This window comes from Nanorana parkeri, unplaced genomic scaffold, assembly GCF_000935625.1.
Source record: "Nanorana parkeri isolate BGI_ZX_2015 unplaced genomic scaffold, ASM93562v1 scaffold328, whole genome shotgun sequence".
Taxonomy (NCBI): Eukaryota; Metazoa; Chordata; class Amphibia; order Anura; family Dicroglossidae; genus Nanorana; species Nanorana parkeri.
This window is the reverse complement of record NW_017306596.1, coordinates 1,027,711-1,050,595: the sequence shown is the minus strand read 5'-3', so window position 1 is coordinate 1,050,595 and position 22,885 is coordinate 1,027,711. Positions and strand designations below refer to the sequence as shown.

At 40.8% G+C, this 22,885-nt stretch overlaps 1 protein-coding gene across 1 annotated transcript in view; it reads right to left on the bottom strand.

Moving 5' to 3' along the window:
* Window positions 1–713: 713 nt before the first annotated feature.
* The window catches only part of VPS13A (vacuolar protein sorting 13 homolog A), a 153,452-nt gene continuing 131,280 nt past the window's right edge, over window positions 714–22,885 (bottom strand). The window contains exons 69-72 of the mRNA XM_018558253.1: window positions 10,264–10,349; window positions 7,746–7,869; window positions 3,620–3,694; window positions 714–996 (exon numbers count right to left, since the gene is read on the bottom strand). Coding sequence (XP_018413755.1) covers window positions 946–996; window positions 3,620–3,694; window positions 7,746–7,869; window positions 10,264–10,349 — 336 coding nt within the window. The 3' untranslated portion in view covers window positions 714–945. The remainder of the gene's footprint in view (window positions 997–3,619; window positions 3,695–7,745; window positions 7,870–10,263; window positions 10,350–22,885) is intronic.

Sequence of the window (22,885 nt, the reverse complement as noted above, 5' to 3'; positions counted from 1 at the left end):
CAGACAGTGAAGGAGTGGCAGCAAAGTACTGAACCATCCCTGTGTTAACGCTGCATTCTCCTCCTATCAGAATGTTCGGTGCCTGCTCACACACACTGCAGCACAAACTGATCAGAGCCCAGTCCTGCCTCTCCCTCTCCCAGTCTAAGTGCTGCTGTTCAGGAGATTACAGCAGTCAGATACCATGGTAAACCCAAGTATTCATAGTAGCTGCTGTAAAAATACATTCATTGCTCACTGGACACAGTTGCATTGACCTCTGTTATTTTCTATGTGCCTGGAGGTCAGCTTTAATGTCAATGGATGTGATATATGGTGAAAGCACAAAACTGGACTAACACTGTGAACTCTCTAGTTAAGGCAGGTTGCAGAAAAGGAAAACAAACCCAATATCCCTTCCTTATGAACTAGTGCAAACAAAGGCTGTAGCACCACATATTCTATATTGCAAACATGCATACATTCAAAAGAAATAACTTATAACATTTGCCAGTAAAGACAGTGAAAAGTAACATTCCAAGAAAAGATTTGTCGCCGTGTACATTTCATGTGGAAACTAGAAGTCGGAAAGAACTGTAAACATTTTGTGTAGTAATAGAATCTCTTACACTGCAGCGCGCCCTGTACTGTACACAATCTATAGAATGAACAGGCCGGGTCATGGTTCTCCTTGTAAAATACTGGGCACCAGTAACTCCTGCATACCGTATACACGTCTCCATGGCAGGGCTTCTACGCGGAGTAATAGCTCAAAAATCAATCACTGTAGATAAGCGCAATGTGTACATAGAAAACAATCCTCTAGCAATTGTTCAGGAATCATTTGGTAAAATAGCCGACAATCAATAAGTTAAACAATACCATTCAAAAATGTTGTACAAATGTTTGGCAGGCCATGAAATTGGAGTATGTTCAAGTCCAGCTGGTAGTTACTGGAATCACCTCTCATGGCTTTGGTTGAAGATCTCGGACTTCGTCCAATTTAGACAGAATCCACTATGAGGAAAAATGACGATAAACCTTTCAATACACGTGGTAAGCATTTCACTGAATTGCATATAAAAAAGACGCACAAAGTGGGCCAGAAAAATCACAAATAAATATATACAGTATATGTCCTGGTCTAGAGTGCCTGGTCTAGAACTGGCAAGGGGTGGTGGGGGCCTGCATGTATTCAGGGTGGGAAGATGAGGGTCAGGGGTGTTGGTGAAAGTGTGGGGGGCATTAGGAGCATTGGTAAGAGCGTGGTGGGCATGGAGGTGCAGTGGTGGTTGCAGGGGCAGAGCAGAGTGGGTTGCAGACACATTGATTGAAGCGGGAAGGTGCAGCATGGCAGTAAGTGCAAGGCAGGGAGGAGAATGTGGTGAGAGCAGGCATACAGGTGCTTTGGTGAGAGAAGAGAGGGTGCAGGCATGGCAGGTGGTGGGAAAAGAGAGGTATGAGAGTCTGTGAGCAAGATGATAAAGGGTACAGTGGGGCGGTAGGCATTGAGAATTGTGGGTTGAGAACCTATTGTTGAGGATATGGTGCATGCAGACATAGTGGTTAAGAGGGGGTGTGCTGGTGAGAGCAGGGGAAGGCCAGCAGGCATGGAGGGAGATCAGTGGGAAGTAGGGCTGGTACTGATTCAAATTTTCGTGTTCGATTAATCGATTTTTTTTTTAATCGATTAATTTCGATTCATTAAAACGCACATACAGATCCAACTACATTGGCCTATACATGGGGTCCATGGGAGAAGAGGTGAGTCACTGAGCTATGCAGAATTTTTATGAATAGGATTGTGTTCTAAACATTATCTTTTTGATATTTCAGTAAAAGTTTAATGATGACATTGTTTGGGCTGGTGTGTCTTTTTTTGCTGGAAGTTGGGTACAGTAATGACACAGGGCTTTGTCATAATAGAAATACATTTGGCAAGTCATGCTGTCATGTTCATTTTAATATTTAAAAAAGAAATACATTTGCAGCAATTTTCCCTGATGCTATTTAAGCTGATTTCTGGGACCCCCCTCCCCATCCCATACAACCACCCTTTAACCCATACACCCTCTAACTAATTGCTGGGTTTCGTTTAAAAAAAAACTACCTAAAAGCCCCTTTTACTTATCTAAATTTGTGGTCATGTGACACTTCTGAAACTTCTCTCTGTCGTCTAACGAAGGGAAGGGGGAGGAGTCCCGTGACGTCACAGACATCGACGTCACCGGACTCCTCCACCTCCACTTCGTTAGCCGACAGAGCCACTTGCGGAAGGCGGGAGGAGTCCGGTGACGTCGATGTCCGTGACGTCACCGGATCTCCGACGGAACTCCCGAAAAGCCAGCGGGGGGGTGAGTACCGATCAAAAGAATTTTAATCGATCAAAGAAATTAACGATTAATCGAGGAATTAATCGTTAATTTCCGCAGCCCCAGTGGGAAGCATATGTAGATGCAGTTGTGGGTGGGGGCAGGTGTGGCATGAAGAGAGGGAGTGATACAGGCATGATTGTGAAGAAGGGTGCAGTGAGTGATTAAAGAAGAGGGGGGTTACAGGTGTGATGAGAAAGTAGGTGGTGAGAGAAGGGGGTGCAAGTGTGGTGGGCGGTGAAAGAAAAGAGGTACAGACCTACTCGGTGGTGAGAGATGGGGAGAAACTTTCAAAAGGTAAGTAATATTAAAAATATATATATATGTTTTTTTCATTATGTTGTGTGAATAGGAACACATAAACCTATGCAGGGGGTTTCTCACATTTGACTGCAAAGGTAGAAATACTATTTAGGTTTCTTGCTCGTGTTCTAGGTGAATGGACGTCTTCTCTCCTCAGAGAGAAGCAAACCCATTTCTATTGACTTTTGTCAAGGTCATTTTTTCTTCTATCAAGCTTCTCTAGATGCTGCAGAGCTGGCATCTTGGCAGCTTTCTGGAACTGCTATCATCAACATAGTCAAAGAGGTCCTAACTGGTGTGAGGAAGATGCAGAGCTGGCCTGTAATGTGACCTGTAGGCAATAGGTTCTGCTAGTAGCACTCTCCAGACACTGTGTGTACTGGCTGAGCTAACCACAGAGCACTTTATGGGTCTAGGATCATGATACAACCATCTGGTATAATCCTGTTCCTCCAGACTTCCTCAGGAGTATGCCTGCTGGCAGGTCGAAAATTGTCTGATCTGGCCAATTGCCTCAGCAAAGCAGGTTTTTGAATTAGCAGCTCTCTTTTGTAGAGAACTCTCTCTTGTCCTCCACAGGACAAGGTTGTCTTGAGGCCTAGGGCCGCTTTTTCTCCCCAAGGTGGTCTCTTTTTTTCACCTTAATCAGGACATTGATCTCATATCTCTTTGTCCTGCCCCAGTACATTCCAAGGAGGTTTCCCTCCACTGTTAGGATGTGGTGCGTTGATTTTATCTCTTGGCCACATCTCCTATCAGGCAGACTTGACTTCAATTCCTAGAACAACAATAATTCCAGAAACCTGTTTCAAAGGCTATATTGAATCACCCCCGATGGTGTAAACAGTCTCTAAATATCACATAAGTAAAATAGTAGCCACCTTCTGGAGTCAAGCAAGCCAATAATAATCATTCATTCACCGCTCTATTTCAAGGCAGTAGCTAATAAATATTGTTGTATTTACCTTGGCATCTTCCGGAGTCTTAAAATTAATGATTTTTCCAAACTCCTTGGCATGGAAAACAGATTTCACTCGTTCCTGCAAGATAAACAATTTCAGATGTAAGAAACAGACTCATCATTTCTATTCACGTTGCGCCTAAGGAATCTGCTATGCGGCTCTTGGTAATGCACACTCGGGTTCTGGCCACTTCTTAGAGGAAGTGAGGTCTCAGTGTTTGCATTCATTTCTGGAATTTTCATCCACTTTAAGCCTGTGATCTTCAAAGAACAGGTTATACAGTAAACAGGCACCGCTTTTCATTTGGAAATTTTGCTGTACAATAGATCACTGTAGACATGATATTGCCAAAATATCACTATGCTATCTCAGCCAATGTTTAAAGTCAGCGCTATGAAGATAAACATGGTTATGTTTGGGGATTTGACCAAATTTCAAAGAGAGAAAAAAAAACTTTTCATGGCTTCCTCAGAGATTTACAGGTCATCAATAAATAACAAAGTCCATGAAGTGGCTTTACCATAAAGCAGTATAATATCCATGATGATAAAACCACAAACGGTCTTTCTCTTTTTTCAGTAGATATAGGTGACAATTATATTCAAAGGGAATTTCCTCCTCTAGCCTACCTGATGGAAAACTCCTCTAGTTAGTGAGCTGCAATTACCAGGGGGAGAAAGGGGAATATAGCACTACTTGCACTCTTCCAATGAGCTGTGTGCAATGAGCAACTAAACAGAACTTATGTCTCATAAGATTTGTGTTTAGCAACAGGACATTCATGAATGAAGAATATCTAAGGCAACCATTTTACCCTGGAGGAAACCCTAAGGCAGGGGTCTCAAACCTCCAGCCCTCCAGCTGTGGTGAAACTACAAATCCCATGATGCATCTCTCTTCGGGAGTCATGTCTGTGGCTGTGAGAATCTCATGGGATTTGTAGTTCCACCACAGCTGGAGGGCCGGAGGTTTGAGACCCCTGCCCTAAGGGCTGGATCACACCAAATGCAGACCAGATCTGCATGAGTTTCTGCACACGCAGTGCAGTGGGTTGTGACGCGTTTTTGATGCATTCCAGGCCGTTTTTGGTAAAAATAAAAGTTTTTTTCTTCTTTTTTAAGTTTAGAATAGGCTTTCAGTGCGTTCCAGGGCATTTGCATGCTTTTTTGATGCGTTTGCATGCGTTGCAGAGCAGGTAAAATAGGGCTTGTTGCAGTTTTTTTACATGCTCGGGAACTGAACGCTGCGGTGTGAACTAGAACCCAAAATACCATTGGAATACATTGGGCGCAGTTTTGATCCGGTCTGTAACTGCTCTGCTCCTGGTACGCGCGTTGTGTGAACAAGCCCTTAATGAATTCTCATATCCCAGGGAACTCCTGCTAAAACCCCTCATAGTACAAAGGAATAATTGAAGAAAACAAGGACAGTGTCCCGATTTAAATCAATGGTGAATGGAGAAATGCCCCTTTACATTAACCTCCCTGGCGGTATGATTATCTGAGTATTTTTTCTTTTTTTATTTCTATTTTTTACTTTTGAATTTCAGGCCAGTTTCACCCCCCTGCGACGCCGGCGCTCGCAGGGAAGGAACCCGGAAGACGCCCGAGTGTGGCTAGGCGTTACCGCTTTTGGTCCAGAGAATTAACCCCAAGCCACACTCGGGATTACCGCCAGGATGGTTAATGGCCCGTGAGAAGAATGCCCCCTTACATTGATGACTAGTTGAAGAAAGCCCCCCTTCACATGATTGTTTAGTTAGCAAGGGTCCCCCTAACACTGGTGGTCGGTGAGAAGAATGCCCCCTTACTTTGGTAGTCAGTGAGAAGAATGCTCCCATACATTTGTGTTAGTGGGAAGAATGCCCCCTTACATTTGTGGTTAGTGAAACGAATGTACTGGTACATGGTGGTCAATGCAAAAAAAAAAGCCCCCCCCTTAACTGAGAAATGAAAGGGGAGGCTCCACTGCTCCCATGCCGCTGGCTCTGCCAAGTGACGTTGGTGCCTGGACTGTGAAAGCACCATTAGTTGGGAGAGCTATAAGCCATTTCTCACTACTTAAGATACCTCAATCAACCTATGGAGAAACCATAGGTTTCCACAGAACCCTGGCTGAGAAAGGTTGATGTAAGGTATCACCAGTATTGTGTTGATAGTAGGCCAAAACAGTATGTTGCTTAAATTGCAGTTACATATGAACCAAAAAAAAACAGCATTGACATATAGGTTTACAAGTCCTCCTATCTTCTAAATGGATTTATTTGCATAAAATGCAATCACTAAAATTGTTTTAGGTGTCATGTATGAGCTGACACAATGATAGGTGGTAAAACACTAATTCCTATATGTGCCCCTCATCTGTGAGGCTTCACACAATGCCACAGCACGATTCATTTATGAGAGGTTGCCATTCTATTTTCAAAGGGTAGCTCCACTGTGACAGCTCTTGGCTAAAGTAAGGTTTACTGACATGTACTAAGTGTTGTATGGCCTTGATAATGGAAGTGCACTTGTAAGAAAAAAATAAGTAGACACACCTATACAACCATTTGGATTCTATAAAGGCATTGCAGTTCTAAAAGCTGAAATTCGTCCTTAATACTGACATGTATGACTTTTTAAACGGTTGATGGCAATTTTTAGCTTGGGAAAGCTGCAACTCTGAGCATTTATAAGTCAGGTCTTTTCCCTGTTCAGGTATCCAGGTTAAACAGCTTCTGGCCCCTGGCATGGGTGAGCTTGGGGCTCAGAGGGAAGGTGATCACTGTACCCTCTCATTTTGAATTTGCACCATTCTCAAGAATGCTCCATAGATGGTGCCTGCACAGCCTCCCACTGGGGTTTCTCTATTGTGCATGCACCCATCACTTTCCTTTCCCTGGTATGCACTGAGCTGGCTGCACGCTGCTACTGCTGCCACATCAACCAAGGAGGTCAGATCTCTACATACTACTGCACTAGGTTACCACTCCTGTCTACTGTGCTGGGACAATAGGAACCCTCTGCCTCTACAATAGTGAAAAAGTCAAGAACACTATTTATGTTCTTGTGGACGTGGTGCATGATTGCTTACAGTTGGAGCCACCTGTGTCGGCCTTGCCAAAGGTCACTTGTCTGGGTTCTTTAAAAATACAGAAACCTGCCACAACCTTCACTGTACAAGCACTTTTACAGCCGATGTTGAGTAGTGACTGGGATCGGTCCAAAAAAAACTGCTTGCTCCACCAAAACGGTTTGCTTAGCAATACCCTATTCAAAAGGATTTCGGCAAAAAATGGACTGTCCCTCTTATAGACCCAGCTATTTCTTGTTTGAACAAGATGATAATGGTCCCTGTAGAGAATTTTCCTGTTTTCAAGGACCACATGGACAAGAGGTTAGAGGCTCTCCCTAAGGCCTTATTTGCCCTTGCAGGTTCTGCTATGCAACTTGTTCTAACTGTAAACAATCATGCAGGAAACAGGTCCTCTACCTGGGGTCAAAAGAAAATGGAAGTAGCTCCATCTACCTTAACTTCCTCCTTAGGAAGTGCAGAAACCAACAGAGAAATATCAGAGGAGGAAGGAGAGGGGGCCAGCTTGAGCTCCTGTGGACTTTGTTAGGTCACACATCTTCCTCATTAATTCTTCAATTACTGAAATAACTTTCACTCTGGACAGCAGGGTAGGGTGCTGAGGTGGGTAAGCACCCTGGAGGGTGCTGAGGTGGGAAATGACTGGGAAAAAGACCAGAGTATAGGGCTAGCAAAACAGTGTCCCCACAGGGGACAGCACCCTCCCCAGAATCATTATAAGGTTGTGAGGCCTCAGAGCCTTTCGCTCATACCTCCCTGCATCCATAATCTGCCATTGCCTCAGAGGGAACCCCATTATTAAATACAATGGATTTGGAGATTTGGCCTCCCTGGTAGACATGCAGAATCAAGGCAGCAGCGGTAGCAGTGTGTGGCCATCTCAGTGCAGTAGAGAAAACCCAGGGCGTGGGAAGGGTTATAAACCCACATCCCATAACCCATATTCCATCCGTTCATACATTACAGGACACAGGGAGTTAATTCTTGATCAAGAATTGGATTTTACAAAAATGCTGTGTTAATGAATATTCAAACTATAAAAATGTGTGCTTACTTTTGCTTCAATGCGTAGTCTTCTACCACTCACAATGATTGGCTCTTTCGTAAATTCATCAAAACTGTACTGCCACTCACAAGTAAGCTGTCCAAATGTTCCTTTGGTAACAAACAAAACACCACTGGAAAAAAACAAAACAAAGAAATAGAGGTTATTCAGTTATGTCACACAAGTATTTGATTGATTTATTGATAAATCCTGACACCATATTAGATGTAAGTGTGTACAGTTTAACTGGACGAGCCTCATTTTACGCAATAGCATTAATTATTATTATTGTTACACTCATCTGTTAAGACCTACCTTTGTTTTAGAGCAAAGTTTTCAGCCTAATAACTCTTACTGATCACTGTGTTTCCATGGAATTACCAGCAAAGCAGAGGGCAGACCTGTCTGCCTTCATAGAGACAGAATCAGGAAGAGTTACAATTGCTGCCTCTTATTCTTTCCTTTGTGTTTTCCAGAGAAATAATTCAGAATGTTAAAGATGCAATAGGGAAGGATATGCTACCATGGAGATTATGTGGACATATCATTAACCTTATGAATATCTGTTTATTAAATTACACTCTTACACTAGATAATAAAAGTACTTTATGAATAGGCTGTAGTAAACCAAACTGTGAAACCAAGATCCTATACAACCCTGTAAAAACAATGTATTAAATAAAAAATAGGGGTGACCAACCTATGGGGACAATAAAAACTGAAGCTCCAAATACCATTCTAAATAGTTTGGAAGTAACAGCAACCTAATAAAATGGTGGTAGCCAACACCTAAAAGACTAAAATCCCCTAAAGATGGCCACATAAAAACAAGGAAAACACACATTGGGGGCCATGTATCAAGCAAATTAGTGACACTATTAGCTGCAAATCTGGCTCTCTCTGTGCATTTGTGACCCCTGCACCTGTATTCCTGGGCACCACACTACAACAAATCTGCAAAAATTCTCAATTTATTTTTGCAGATAAGGCAGATTTTCACTCTAAACAGACCCATACTTGAGAAGTGGTCAGGGTCAGGTTTTATTCTGTTGCAGAGCTGGGGGAGAAATTAATAACTTGTAATACATGACACACAATCTGCTCCGAGTTTAGCAGTGCCTTGCTGTCAGATAGGAATAATAAATGTCCTCCATGACAGCTTCAATTAGCAATATTTTTTTAGATGCTACAAACACCTGAAAACTAGAAAAGAGAAGAAAAAAGCTGAACTGAACAAGGTAACTAACCACTGATAAAACTTTGAGGTTAGTTCACAGTTCACAGTTTAGTAAAATGACCATTAGTACAGATAGTATTCCCATAACTCTGTGGAAGAGGTGACAAAAGCAAACTACTTTTTGAATACTGAGCATCCCATCAGTACGAGGCAATAGGATGCATCCTATTGCAGCACATTGCATTCTGTACCGCTAGCTCCATACAGAAAATGTATGCTAACAGAAATATGGAGGCTGCCATTGATGACTAACTTCTTGAAGCAGAATTTTGTCCTCATTTTGAAAAACTTGCAAGCAGAAAGAATTTTTATTGCAAAAGAGACATTCTATGTCTCTTCTGCAATTAAGGCTTCTTACCTTGCTCTTGCTGGAATTACATCATCCCAGCCTAGCTGATCAAGATGGCCAAAGATACTAAACACAGAAGATGTCAGGGCCAGTGAGGGAACTCATGGACCTCTCATTGCTGGAGGGGATTATTCAAGGTATTCCTTCCATTTTAATATGCTACCTGTCTGGCTGACACTACAGACCTGCACCAAAACTCCTGACCTGCATACTTGTTTCAGTTCAGTAACTCTAGGTACTGAGGATGCTGGATCAGCCAGGCAACTAGCATCCATCATTTTCTCAGGGTTCCCTTAATGAATCCTATGTGTGTTGATTATTGTACTCTGTTCACTATATGGTAAAAGTATATCCATCACCTATGAGCAACATCCTCATGTAAACGCCCCATGCATGGCCAAACATATTAGAATTAGGGATGCACAGATACTTTTCAAGTACCAGTGCAGATACTTGGCATTTTCATGAGAACTACCACGGTTGCAGCGCTTGCAGCTGGGACCTGGCTCTGGCACTCCCCCACTGTCCTGAAATCATTAGTCGATATTGTTTTAGAAAAACTGTCAAATTACAATAAACAAAAATGTATCAGTACTCATACTTGTAAGTACTCAGCAAGTACCAGTACTCGCAAAACTGGTATCTGTGCATCAGTTTATTTATATTTATAAAAACACAATCGTACATGTAAACAGAGATGTAGAAATCCCAGAAGCTCCGTGTGCTCCTTACAAATGACAGCTGCCTCCTAATTTTTGGATTTTTCTCCAGTCTAGTCTTGGAGCTCAAATGTATCGGTGCATGTACTCGTACTTGTACCGAGTACTGTACTTGGTATCTGTGCAACCCTAATTAGAATCTATGTAATGTCAATTTACAATTACTATATTTCTAGGTTTTTTTTATCTGTAAATAAATATAGCAATACTATCAAAACTCACCTCTTCATGATCATAAGTAAATCAGTGTTATTGACCATTGCATGGGCAAAATATTTACATTTGGCAAATCGTCCATTTTCAATTTTCTAGAAGAAAGAAAAGCAAGACAAACAATTTTTGTAAATTGAAAATCAGAATTGTTTGCCATAGATAAGCAGTATGAATACCCACAATCAATAGGACAAGCAGACCACCGAGAAAAGTAACCTTATGACAGAGTTTACATTTTCTATACAGAAAATAAAAAACACATAAAAAATAATTTGAGAGCGCATACACATTCCAAGAACTTTACATGAAATGGAAAGTTTGGTTGTATAATAGGAATTTATTAGCAGAGTTTAATATGGCAAAGCACAGCAGTAAAAAATGTACCTTCAGTAAATAATTCCTGATTAGAAGCAGCAGAGACCTTCCTCACATATCACAGTGCTTATGTACACGCTGTTTTTCTAGCTTCACAGAAGCATATACTGCTCACTCCGGTTTCTGATTATTGGACCTTATTGAGGGCATTACCAAAGGTGAGCGGGGTTTATAAACAGGAAGATTTGTTCTACAAAGACACTGGACAAAAGCTGTACAAGTGCCATGTATATCATTCACAACTGACTCCTCTTAGCATAGTTTAAACTATGTTATTTTCGAGTAATGAGGAAGTGTTTCATTTCCGAAATACGTCCCCCCAAGTGCAAAAATATACTCATACTCACTTCTAATCCAAAGCTTTATCCCACAGTATCTCTTCTTGGCCACAATATGTCTTTAGTCCTCCGTTTTAAATAATATGTAGTGTTACTCAGCCTGGAAGACTAAGGACTCTATTGTGAATGCAGTGTGTCATAGCGTTACTCTCTGAGGGGGCATCACCACATAGCCCTGTGTTCACAGTGTACTGGTGCAGAGTGGTGGTAACATAATCAACTCAGCCCTGCTCTTTGCATCAGCAAGGATCACCTAGCCTGGAGAAGTGGCAAAGGTGCAGAGGACCCTGTATCATGTTACCAAACTCAATAATTACAGAAAAGTAATAAGTACGGAAAGGAAAACAAAAACAGTATAAAAAAACACAGCCAACAGGGACTACAGATTAAGGAGAGGTGGCATGGAGCCAACATTTTGCTTTAAAACAAACAATTTCACACTAAGGATCCATCTCAATTGTTAACTGCGGTCTTGGAATTGTCTCCTTGTGTTTCCATCTGTCCTACATCAGCTCCTCTGTGGTCCTGGCTAAAACTGCTCCATGTCACCTCCATTCATATAAATCACCTGTTGTTAAGGCAGGTCTCTGACTGGCCTTAATCTATGTTAAAATGGGCACAACTAAAAAAAATCTGTATAGCATTCTACACGTTACTTATTTATCCCCATGCAAACAGTTGCAGCTGTGTGTGGATACACAGCAGTGAATGCTACAAAAGGAAACAATAGTGTATCAGAGTCTATAGTAATTTAATAAGTGCATTAGCAATGCACAAAATATCTACCTTCTAAAACAATGTTCTAGATATTTGTTTGCTTTGAATCTCACCTATGATCAATGAGTACTGTTGCACAATACTAACCAGGGCATTCTATAAAGCCAAGGGGAAAAAATGTATTGCCCATAGCAGAAAATCAGATTTTTACTTTTAAACCAGCTCTAGAATTCCGGTTCTGGTTAATATGAATGCAATGGGTAACACATTTGACTTTTTTTTCTACCATTTGAATAGAATTCTTCTATCGGTGCAAAAACTCAGATTGAGGAACTTAATAATAACTGCCAATAAATAACACAACTTAAAACGATATCAGTTTAGAAATTGGCACAAGTAGGAGATGGAACATAACAGGATGATAGTATTAAGATATCACTATTTAAAGAAAACTATATTTTTTCTTAAAGAGTGATAACACTTATAACTGCCCCCAGGCCCTTTTGTAATGTATTCTAATAAAAAATTATCAAATTGTAGCAATCTGAATTTCTGTAACTAACAAATCAAATGTTACTAATCATGGTAAACCTGGTGACATTTTGCATGCTGTTTGTGTTACAGTGCCCCAGCAAATGTCATTTTCTACTAGTGCAATTGGTTCACAGCTTTTCTCACTGGGACGGAGTACAATATGGCACACAAATTGTCACACTTTGCAGTCAAGAAGTAGGAACTAATCAGAAGTCATGGGGCCCAATTGTAAACCATCATATAGCCAAGTATGATTTTTGTCTTACCTGCACAATCCGTTTCTTAGAATACATCACAGGACACAGGTAGTAAACTTCTTTAAAAAAAGAAGTCCAAGGAAAAATGTTATGGACCCTTGCAGTGGGGCTACCCCTGCAATGCAAGGGTTAACGGCTGGTTTTATTCTAGGTGCTTAAAAAGAAAAAACGTAATCCCTCGAACTTTTGAGCCAACTCCCTGCGTCTCCGGTCACTGGAATGTTTCTCAGCATTCTCACGTCTATACACTTGTATAGAACATGATGACACAATGATTCTTAAACCGCTGCAGAGGAGGGGGAGAGAGGCTCTAGGGACCAGTCTAAGAACGAGCCCGCTGGAATGATCGGGAGGGCATAATTTTTTTTTTTTAGCACCTGGACACAACCGTGCAGTGCGAAGGGTAGCCCCACTGCAAGGGTTAATAAAAATTTCCCCAAGAGTTTGCCTTTAACCACTGGGGTTATGTAGCCACCTTCAGGTGATTGGACACATGCAAAACAATCAAAGCAGCAGGACAGCTCTGCATAACCACTCCTGGTCTGCCTCAGTTTTGTAGCAATCTTACAGAGTGGATGACAGGATACAGATGAGAGATTTCTGTGTCCTGTGATGTACTCCAAGAAAATAATTTTACAGATAAGACAAAATTCCTGTTTTCAGGGAGTTATGTTCTTGGACCATGACCAACAAACCCAAAAGGGAACTAGAAACTGAAAAGTGCCCAAAGTTACAGTGCCGCATGAATAACCTACCACCCAAAACTGGCATCTGCAGAGGCCTGAAAATTCAGCTGGCAGAACTGGACAAAGGTGTGCAATGAGGACAAGGTCGAAGCCTTACAGATTTGGGAAATAGAAGCCTGATGCTGAAAAAAACACTAAGCACTAACACTTTCTCATGAAGTGTGCAGTGACCAAAAATTGAGGAAATTTCCAATACAGCTCGTAGGCTTGGGAGATGGTCCAAAAAAATCCACCTAGCAATAGTGGGAGGGGGGCTGGTAGGCCCAGACAGGGGCCATGGGGAAGGATAAACAGAGAGTCAGACTTGCGAATAGCAGCCATGGCAAAAAAGGTAAACTCTAAAAGCTAGAACTACGATTTCTTTAGGATGTTTTGGTGCAGGACACAAGTATAGTAACACGATTTCCCGGTTATGGTGGAAGATTGAAACCACCTAGTTAAGGCTGCAAAATCAGAAAAATGCCTAACAACCACCTTGTAAGGGAGCAAGGACAGATAAATATCTCTGTTCCGTCCAAATGGTAGCTTAGGAAGAACCAAAAGAACCAGACTGAGGTCCCATGAAGTCAACGAAGCATGAACAGTGGCAGCAACGTGGGCCACCCCCTGCACGAGTGAGTGGCAACCAGCCTTTGTGCAGGGGGTGTGCTAGGAAGGATAAAATGCATCCCCACCCAGTAATTGCTGGGATGGAAGTTCCTGGCACTTTCCAGGTGTGAAGGTAGATGTATAAGAGGTCAATTATCTAGCCCTAAGGAGATGACAGCATCTGAAAAACCTCTACCCCTCAGGACTTGAGCTTCAACAGCCATGTTGTTAGAGCCAGCAACAAAGAAGCAGGGTGAACTACTGGTGCCTGTGACAGTAGGTCTGGACAGTCCAGAAGTGCCCAAGGAAAGCCTACCAGGAGTTTTACTATGTCTGTGTATAAGGGCCTCCTATGCAGACATAGTTTTCACCCTACAAAACTCACTGCCAGTGGTAAAAGATTGCACTTTGTCCAAACAGTGTAGGCAGCAAGGTGACTCAGGCTTGTAAACAGCAGCGATGTGCAGCACCATAGTTGTGGAACTATGCGCGCCAGGAGAAAAAATGGCAGGTGCATGCTCAGTATAGTACTTGGGAAGGAGGTTGCGCTTGCAGTGTTCCTGGTCCCCCAGGCCAGATAGGAAACAGCCAGTGTGCCAAATTTAAATTCTTAAAGCTGAACCACCTCTATAAATGTGACACCGCAGTAGCACCGGAGCATCGAGTTTAACCATTAAGGGTACTGGGGCTACGGCCTGGCCATCTGGGAGGGGTTCGATTCTTGCCATGGTTGTGCGGTGGTCAGCGGGGACATGCTATCCGCTCTTCACCCTCTGGGTGGGCATAGTCAGGCAAAAGTACCCTGTGGCTAACCACAGACTAGCTCCACATCTTCCATTCTGCAGGGTCCGGGTACAGTCTGCCAAATGTTTTGCTGAGGAGAAAACTGATCTGGATAGCTACTGGAGCCACCGCAGTGACTTACAGCAGAATTAGGGAATTGCATTAGAAGAATCTTGGAGAAACCTCAAAAGCAAAAAGTATAAAAGTGTCCATCACCTAAGAACAGTAGCAAAAAAATAGTGCCAGGCTGGGAGGGATACTGCAGGGCTGTACCGCAGCTTTGATTGATTTGCCAATGTCCAATCACCTGAAGGTAGCTGTATAACCGCAGTGGTAAAGAATGTAACTTCAAGTGCCCTGTTATATACGATCAAGAAACTTTTTTTTACAGCTTATTTTTTTTGTTTGTCCTATTTATTAAAACCTCTATCAAAGCATGTTTTTGTTTAGTAGGGAATTCCGTCACCCTGTCCCTTTTTGCAGTTTGCTATCTAAACATTTTACAACACATTTATAATAAGCCATGAATTGACTAAGGTGGGAAAGAACTGACTTCCAAACGTGATGTATGAGGAAATGGGGCACTAATATCAGTACCACTTATTTATAAATAGGCTGATATGTTTTATGTTCAGCAGAACAGCAGCAGGTAAACCTTCATAATAAAGTTAATCAAAATACTTGCAGTGCATAAAATTAACCTGGCTAGCGGTTTTTCTTCTCAACAAAAGTGGACTTATACTTTTAGAAAAGGAACCTTTGCTGAGAGATATATTGAGAGTGCCATTACTGACCTTTTGAAAAATTGCTATCTGCCAGACAGTCAAGTTGATCCTCGGACTGCGGGTCTTTCGATGTCACTGACCCAGAACTAACTTCTCTGCATATTTTTCAGTCACATAGAACGTTATGAAGCCAACAGATGAGGCTGCAATGGCAGCCTTTATATTACATTTGGAGTAAACAGAAGATGGCTAATTGTGTGATTAGCACTGATATCAGTGCAAGAGATTGTGCAAGTTTGGACATACAATTAGGATTATGATTTTGTTGGCTAATGAGTTCTTGACATGATTCCAGGCAAACCGTTTTCATTTTAGTTTCATATGTAACTTGAAGTTACACTTTAACAGGCAGTATATAAGAACCCTGGCAGAAACCTAATACAGTTCTTTAAGAAGTCCTGCGCACAATCCAACAGTTCTGGGATATTTGCCGATATGTCTGAGTATGACATTACTTATACATTATAGCTCTACAAGACTAAGAACATGTAATAAATATTTTATATGAAAACCTCTGTTTAGCCTCAGAACAGCCTTTAAAACATGGCCCAATAGTGTAATGCAGCTAAAGTGAGCTTTAATAGGCACATACTGAACAGCAGGCTTGTAATTTGATTTGTTGTATCAGTTTGCCGAAAATAGAATGTATACTTGATAAGGTGGTGTGAAGCATTGTAAACACTATAAAATCAAGCCCTGAACAGCAAGGCACATGGGTGAAAAAAAATGGGCTCCCGTTGCACATTATGCTCCCACAGAGCTCTCTGACTGGATGGATTGGTGCATGAATAGCTTATAAAGTGTGATCTGTTATTCATTACTTGCACTGTAGTTAGTCGTCTTTAACAAACTGTAGTCACAAAATTGACACTGATATAGATGTATTGAACAAGTAGACACTGATGGAAAAAGTCCATGGGCCTTTGAATTTATCAGCAATTAAAGACATCTTTACTACTAATAACCTCAACCAAATATTTTCTGTGGCTGCTGAACAGGCCAACACCATAATTAGGAGGTATTTTGAGACAATACTGTTTTGGTTCATGTATGTTTCGGTGATGCCTTGCTTAAACAGTCTGCTGCAGTAGATTCTTTTTATAACCACAGCAGTTTCTTTTTATATTTTTTTTCTCCTCTTATCTCTATAGGTTGAACTTGATGACTTGTGTCTTTTTTCAACCTGACTATGTAACTAGCCAAGCTATATTATGAGGTTTATACTGTCTGCCACTCTACTGTTAATTTACCTCTGTGTTTTAAATGTCTCTATTGAACAGCCCAACTTATTTTAAAAACACAGATACCCTAACGTTCTGCAAGAAAAATTCCTGACATGGCTTGGTCCCTCAATAGCGGTCCAGACACCGAAGAAAAAAAGCAAAGCCACACTTTTAGCCTCCTATAACCATGCTATACAACTGGGAGGATGTTTTGGTGTTGATAAGCAGTGTTTTATCTTCACGAAAAATCATGTGAGATTATCTAAACGGATCATATTTAATCTCATCTGTCATCAGAATATTTTCCCAATAGTGCAGTAGAACATTAAAGCAGTTTTTAGCAAACTTCAGTTGACCAGCAAGGTTCATTTTTTGGAACCTCCCTAAAAGATAATCTTTCATGAACTCCACTCTTGTTCAGTGATTTATAGATGGTACACTGGGGGGGGGGGGGGGGGGGGTTTTTTGCCATCTGCATGCCATTGCATTGCTCTTTCCACCCCTGAAAACTGCAAACATTGCTGCTTTTCTTTTGTTTGTACACCCTTTGACTGACTTGATAACCTTTCCAGTCTCATAGGCCTCAACAACTCTTATGAGGTCCACTAATATTTTTTGCACATCAACAGAATTTTGTAGGGAAGAGAAGGTAACATAAATGTGTTTCTACTGTTTCCAATCACCCTCTTTTCAAGAATTCACATTTTTTTCCACCTTTTCCCAATGCATGAAGTTGTTTAAATCTCATGTTTACTTATGATATGGCATTGTATTATTTTTTAATTTGGCAGCCTTATTATAATGAAGAGAAGATCTTATGTTAGCAGACATATATGTAGAAATCCATGGAAGTATTAATGAATGGTTCACATATACTCTCTCAGAACTGTATATAAACATTGTGTTGCTCTGCTGAAGTTACCTTGGACACTCGGTGTTCTTGTAGGCTGCTGCACACAGCAATGCTGTTGATTTTCTTTGAAAGCAAAAGGTAGTCATACTGATTTAAAGGAGAACTATGAGGTGAGTGCTTTTCACTCACCTCATAGTTCTAGCCGACCTGTGACAATGAGACTGTCACAGGTCGGCTTAGTAGATCGGGAGGTGAGCGAACACACACCGGCGTTCGCTCACCTCTCGATCCTGTCACGGCTCTTTGCCGTGACATGGGAGGGGCTATATTCCCCTCTCCCCGCTCCGATCCACCAGCGCTGACTGGCGGAACGGACGGGGGAGGGAGCGGGTACAGCTGGCTCTGCCTCTAGATAGGCAGAGCCAGCTGTCAGTCATGCAGCTGGGCGGATCACGGCACAATTGTCGGGATCCGCTTCAGCTGCGGTGTCTCAGTATACCGCGAGCTACAGCTCGCGGTATACTGAGCCTAGGGTGACGGGAGGACGCTAGTTTGTGTCCTCCCGTTACCCTAAGGAGAACTATGGGGAAAAGCCCTAACCCCATAGTTCTTTTTTAACTATTGCTAATGAAAACAGGGAGACAATTGGGCTGTATAGCGTTTGAGAGAGGGTGATAGCAAGTACTTCTAAGCATTATATAATGATGGGAACTCGTGGTGCTTCAAGACATTCATGGTTCCTGTTTCTATAAAGAAAATACTTAAAATATCAAATATTCTACTACACATATAAAGTCTTCACATATTAGCCATTTTAGGGACAAGCAGGTCTCGGCAGTGTGAGCAGGGATGGGGCAGATGTTTCATTGATCATCTCTTTCTGCATCCATGTCTCAGCTTATGGCAAATTTAAGCCTTTCATTTCCCAGATTATTCTATTTTTCTGACTATATGACAGTGGGAGTTGCCTCTTTCTACTCTGGGGGGTTGATTTACCTAAAGCAAATAGGCTGTTCACTTTGCAAAGGAATTTTGCCTTAGCTTAGTGAATTAAGTGAAACTCTGTTGATTTCTATTATCCAATCATGTACAAGTAAGAATACTGTTTGTTTTTTTCTTTTACTTGCTTGTGATTGGGTATTCTTTGCAAAGTGAATTTCTACCACATTCTCTAAGCTAAGGCAAAGTTCCCAGTGCTGACCAAACCTATACAGCATGACAGTAAACCTTTCAGATATGTTGCTAGTTGACTTCCAAGATACAGTGATATCAATGTGTCCATCATTTTGATTTGACTGTAACTTAGTAACCAAGAAAGTCTAACAGAAACATTACTGTTGAAAAAGTAAATTTAATGCAAATGGGTACGAATTGAGCTCATTGCTTCAACTGATGGCCAGACTGCTTGCAAATGTCATGATTCATTATTCTTTTGTCTTTTCTTTGAAAAATCTTGAGAGTATATAAAGTATTTGTTTTTGTGAAACTGTCAGTACTAGAGTAGAAAACAGATGAGGCAAAACCTTGCATACTCTTTTCTTCAATCTGAAACTTTACTATGTATTCACATTAGGCAAAATGTATAATAATCGTGTGCCGTGCACAATCTGATGGTTTTCAACATTAAACAGTTAGCCTCACGAGAGCTGGGGTGACGTTAGCTTCCAAGTAAAACTATTACGATTTGCCATAATTCATTTGAATTCTTTCTATTTTTATTTTGCAGACTGACACAAATGTGATAAATGCAGGAAGTTTTTTTTAAACTTTAGCATAAAAAGAAATGCTTTTCCATGATCGTAATCTGTGATCAGTATTCTATAAAGCATTCAGTCATTTCAATGTCTAAACACCTGCAGCCAACAGGCATACAAATCTAACCATGCAAGAGAGAGCATTATTTGTCCAAGATAGAGATCAAAAGTCTCTATAAAGTTTAAAATGTAATTTTTTTGTAGAAAGCAAGTGCATGCCGCTGATTGTAAAGCTTCATTTAGCCCCAGGGGAAAGGAGAACAGAACAAGACATTCTGGCAAGAAACATACAGAGCGAGGGATGGAAAATCAGATCTGGGGAATCCAAGCCGAATTGATGACAATGACAAAAGTTCACAACCAAAGGGCCTTACAGCAGGTGTACTATTGAACCACCTGCTAATACTTTTTTAAGCTTTGTGAATATTTTTTTCTTTTCAGTTCTGAGCAGTGAAATAATAGCAACTACTATGTGAAAGGGAGAGCCAAAGTAAGAATTGCATGATAAGGACACGCATGAAAATGCAGCATTACCCCAAATCAGCCACTTTACTTCACTAACCAACAAAATGTGAAATCATGTCAAAACACTCTGCAGATCTAGCTATGTAAGCAGATCATGTTGTTATTGCAAATTTGCACTTTTCCAGTAAAAGCTGAACTTAGGCCTATCACCTCCTACTTCCCAAGCCTCTCTACAGGGCTTTTAAATAGTTTAGTGGCCTTACTGACCAGTTCTAAAGTTTGGGAACTGTGAGGGTAAGTCAGCTGCCTATATCTTTGGATCCACTTATTGTTTGTTTTTTACTGAACCTTAGGTTATTAATTATTTCATTGTGTGCTCAAAGTGAACTGTCCGGTTTTGTGAAAGGCTTACTTTAGAAAAGAACTCCAGGACATACTTAAATTAACCCTTGCAATGGGACTACCCCTATACTACATGGGTCTAGAGACAAAAATAAAGAAGATACTCGGTTCCAATTGGCTGCTAAATCAGTGTCCGCAGCCACCTTTTCCCCGGGCTCTGGCGGTCTAAGGACCCGTGCCATCATCACGTCTAACGCAGGTTCATTAGATGTGAGGACGCCAAGGGACATTCCACAGGCGGAGACGCCAAGGGACATTCCACAGGCGGAGATGCCAAGGGACATTGCACAGGCTGAAAAGAGGGAGAAAGAGGTGAGTCATTCCTGCAGGATCGAGGATCAGGTGAGTGTATCTTCTTTATTTGCGCTCCAAGACTAAAACAAGCATTTAACCCTTGCAGTGCAGGGTAGCCCCACTGCAAGGGTTAATTTAAATACTAAATAGCTGTCAACTACAAAGAAGGGAAATTCAGTAGGCTTAAATACCCTTTTATATTATTCAAATAGTACTTTAATGGACAGATGATGGCCAGTTTATGAGCATGTAGGATTATGTGAAATTATGTCCTAAAATGCCAAACAAAAAGGAAAATGAATCAAAGTATCAATAATTATCAAAGTCATTTTAACAGACAGGCATTGGCTAGAATGAGAATGGCCAGCTGCATACCCTGTCACTCTGTACTAAGGTGGTAAACTTGTTGTTGGCAGCAATAGTACATTTTAAGAAGCACTTTCTGGGGTTGGCTTACTAAAGGTAAATAGGCTGTTCACTTTTAAAGGGAATTTGCACTTTGCAGGGGAAGGTTTTACCTTAGATAAGTGAATGTGGGCAAGTTCTGCTGACTTCACGCAATCATGTGCAAGCAAAAATACTGTTTTATTTTCCTTACACATAATTGGGTATTATTTGCAAAGTGAAATTTCACCACATTTTCCAAGCTAATGGAAACTTCCCCTGCAAAGGGCAAATCCACTTACAATGTGAACAGCCTATTTGCCTTTAGTAAATCAACCCCTCTGTCTCCCCACATACTGTATATCTGCAACCACAGTAATGACATAAGGGGCACTCTATAAAGGGGGCTGATATTTAGCTCGAGGCAGTGTGTCTGTTTATAGTTAATATAAATAAATTATGACAAGACAACCATATAACCTTTTTTCTAATAAACCAGCAATTTGCAGAATGCCTTGAGGCATTGCATAGGATGTCTAATACCTTGTTTAGCAAGTTTCCACTGGCCAGCTTAAACTGGACTTGTGGATAAAAACTTATTTCTGTGTATTATATAGTTTCTGTTGCATCACTCTTTAACTGCTTAGTAACACAGATTCAGAAAATTGTTACGCTTATGGAGACCGGAGCAATTTTGCCATTTTTGCTATGTGTTTGTTTAACCATAATTTCCATCTTCCTAATGCATGACTTCTACACATATTATATATACACATATTATATAAAGTTTTTTTAAGGACAAAATGGGCTTTAAATTGATGTGACATATGCATATATAAATTCTTATTTTTCTTATAAAAAAAACAACAACAATTTTTTTCACTTTTGGCAATCATAATGTGTACATAATTAGTGTAGCTAATAGAAAGTAATTTATAATAAATTATTTTATTTGTCCTGATTTTAGGGTATATCATATGTCTGGGATTTCAGTTTATTTTGGGAGTTATAGGTCACGAAATACAAGGAGTCGAGTACAATTTTAATGTGGAACAATTTTAGAATGTGGTATGTTTTTCTCCTATCTTTAATAGCCTCCTCAACACTATATTTTCTTATAATATTTTTATTAAACATTTTTGTTTTAACTTTTTTGATTTTTTTTAAATCTGTTTTAAAATTTTTAAACACTTATTTTGAATTTAGTTTTTTTTTTAAACTAGGGGACACTAAGGGGTTATTTTTTTTTATCTACAGGGGTTTTGATACTTAGTATTTCTGAGCAGAACACAGAATTCTCCACAGAGATACCTTGTATAACTTTTTTAACACAGCTGGTTAGCTGTTTACAAAACAGAGAGCAGCTGAAGGCTGTGTGTCACGGCTCTGCAATAACAGAACTGTGACCATCTAATCTGCTGTTGAGGGTTTTCCTTGGACCCCGAGGTACCCATTAATAGCAGTAACTCAATGAGCTGCTGGTCCCTTCACGGACCAGCGCTCATTGTACCGATTGATGGAATTAACAAACTGAACGATCGTGACAGGATAATTCCATCATCGGTCGGGAAGTGGTTAAAGAAAAGCATGGAGAATGCACATAAATGTGAGCAATGTGCCTTAGAGCCAGTGATGACATTATGTAACATAATGATGACCTATAAGAATGGTCATTTGACAAACAGTAGAATTGTACCAATATTAAATCTTTTAACTAAATGTCATTAAAAACTTTTTTGTGTGCTATCAAAATATACACTTTAGTATGATATGTTATGTGTACTCAAATACATAGATTTGCGAACATCTAGCCTATATTATAATGTGGAATACTTTTATTAGCTTTGCAGTGCCCCTTTTTCTCCTGCAAGGGGTAAATGCTCATTAAGTCTAACGGGTAAAGAATAAGGTGGTATACTGCTCCTCCTTGCTTTCTCCTCTCAGTACAATTCCCCTGAACATTTGCAGCTCTCCGATGTCTTTACATACAATGCGCAGGACCCTTGGTCCTGCTTTGTATGAGAGGATGCCCATTCACATTCGGGGAATGTTGGATAACGTTGCCTGCCAGAAGAATAAGGTAGGTATTATTCCTATTCCTGATTAACCCTGATTAACCCTTACAGTGTTGGG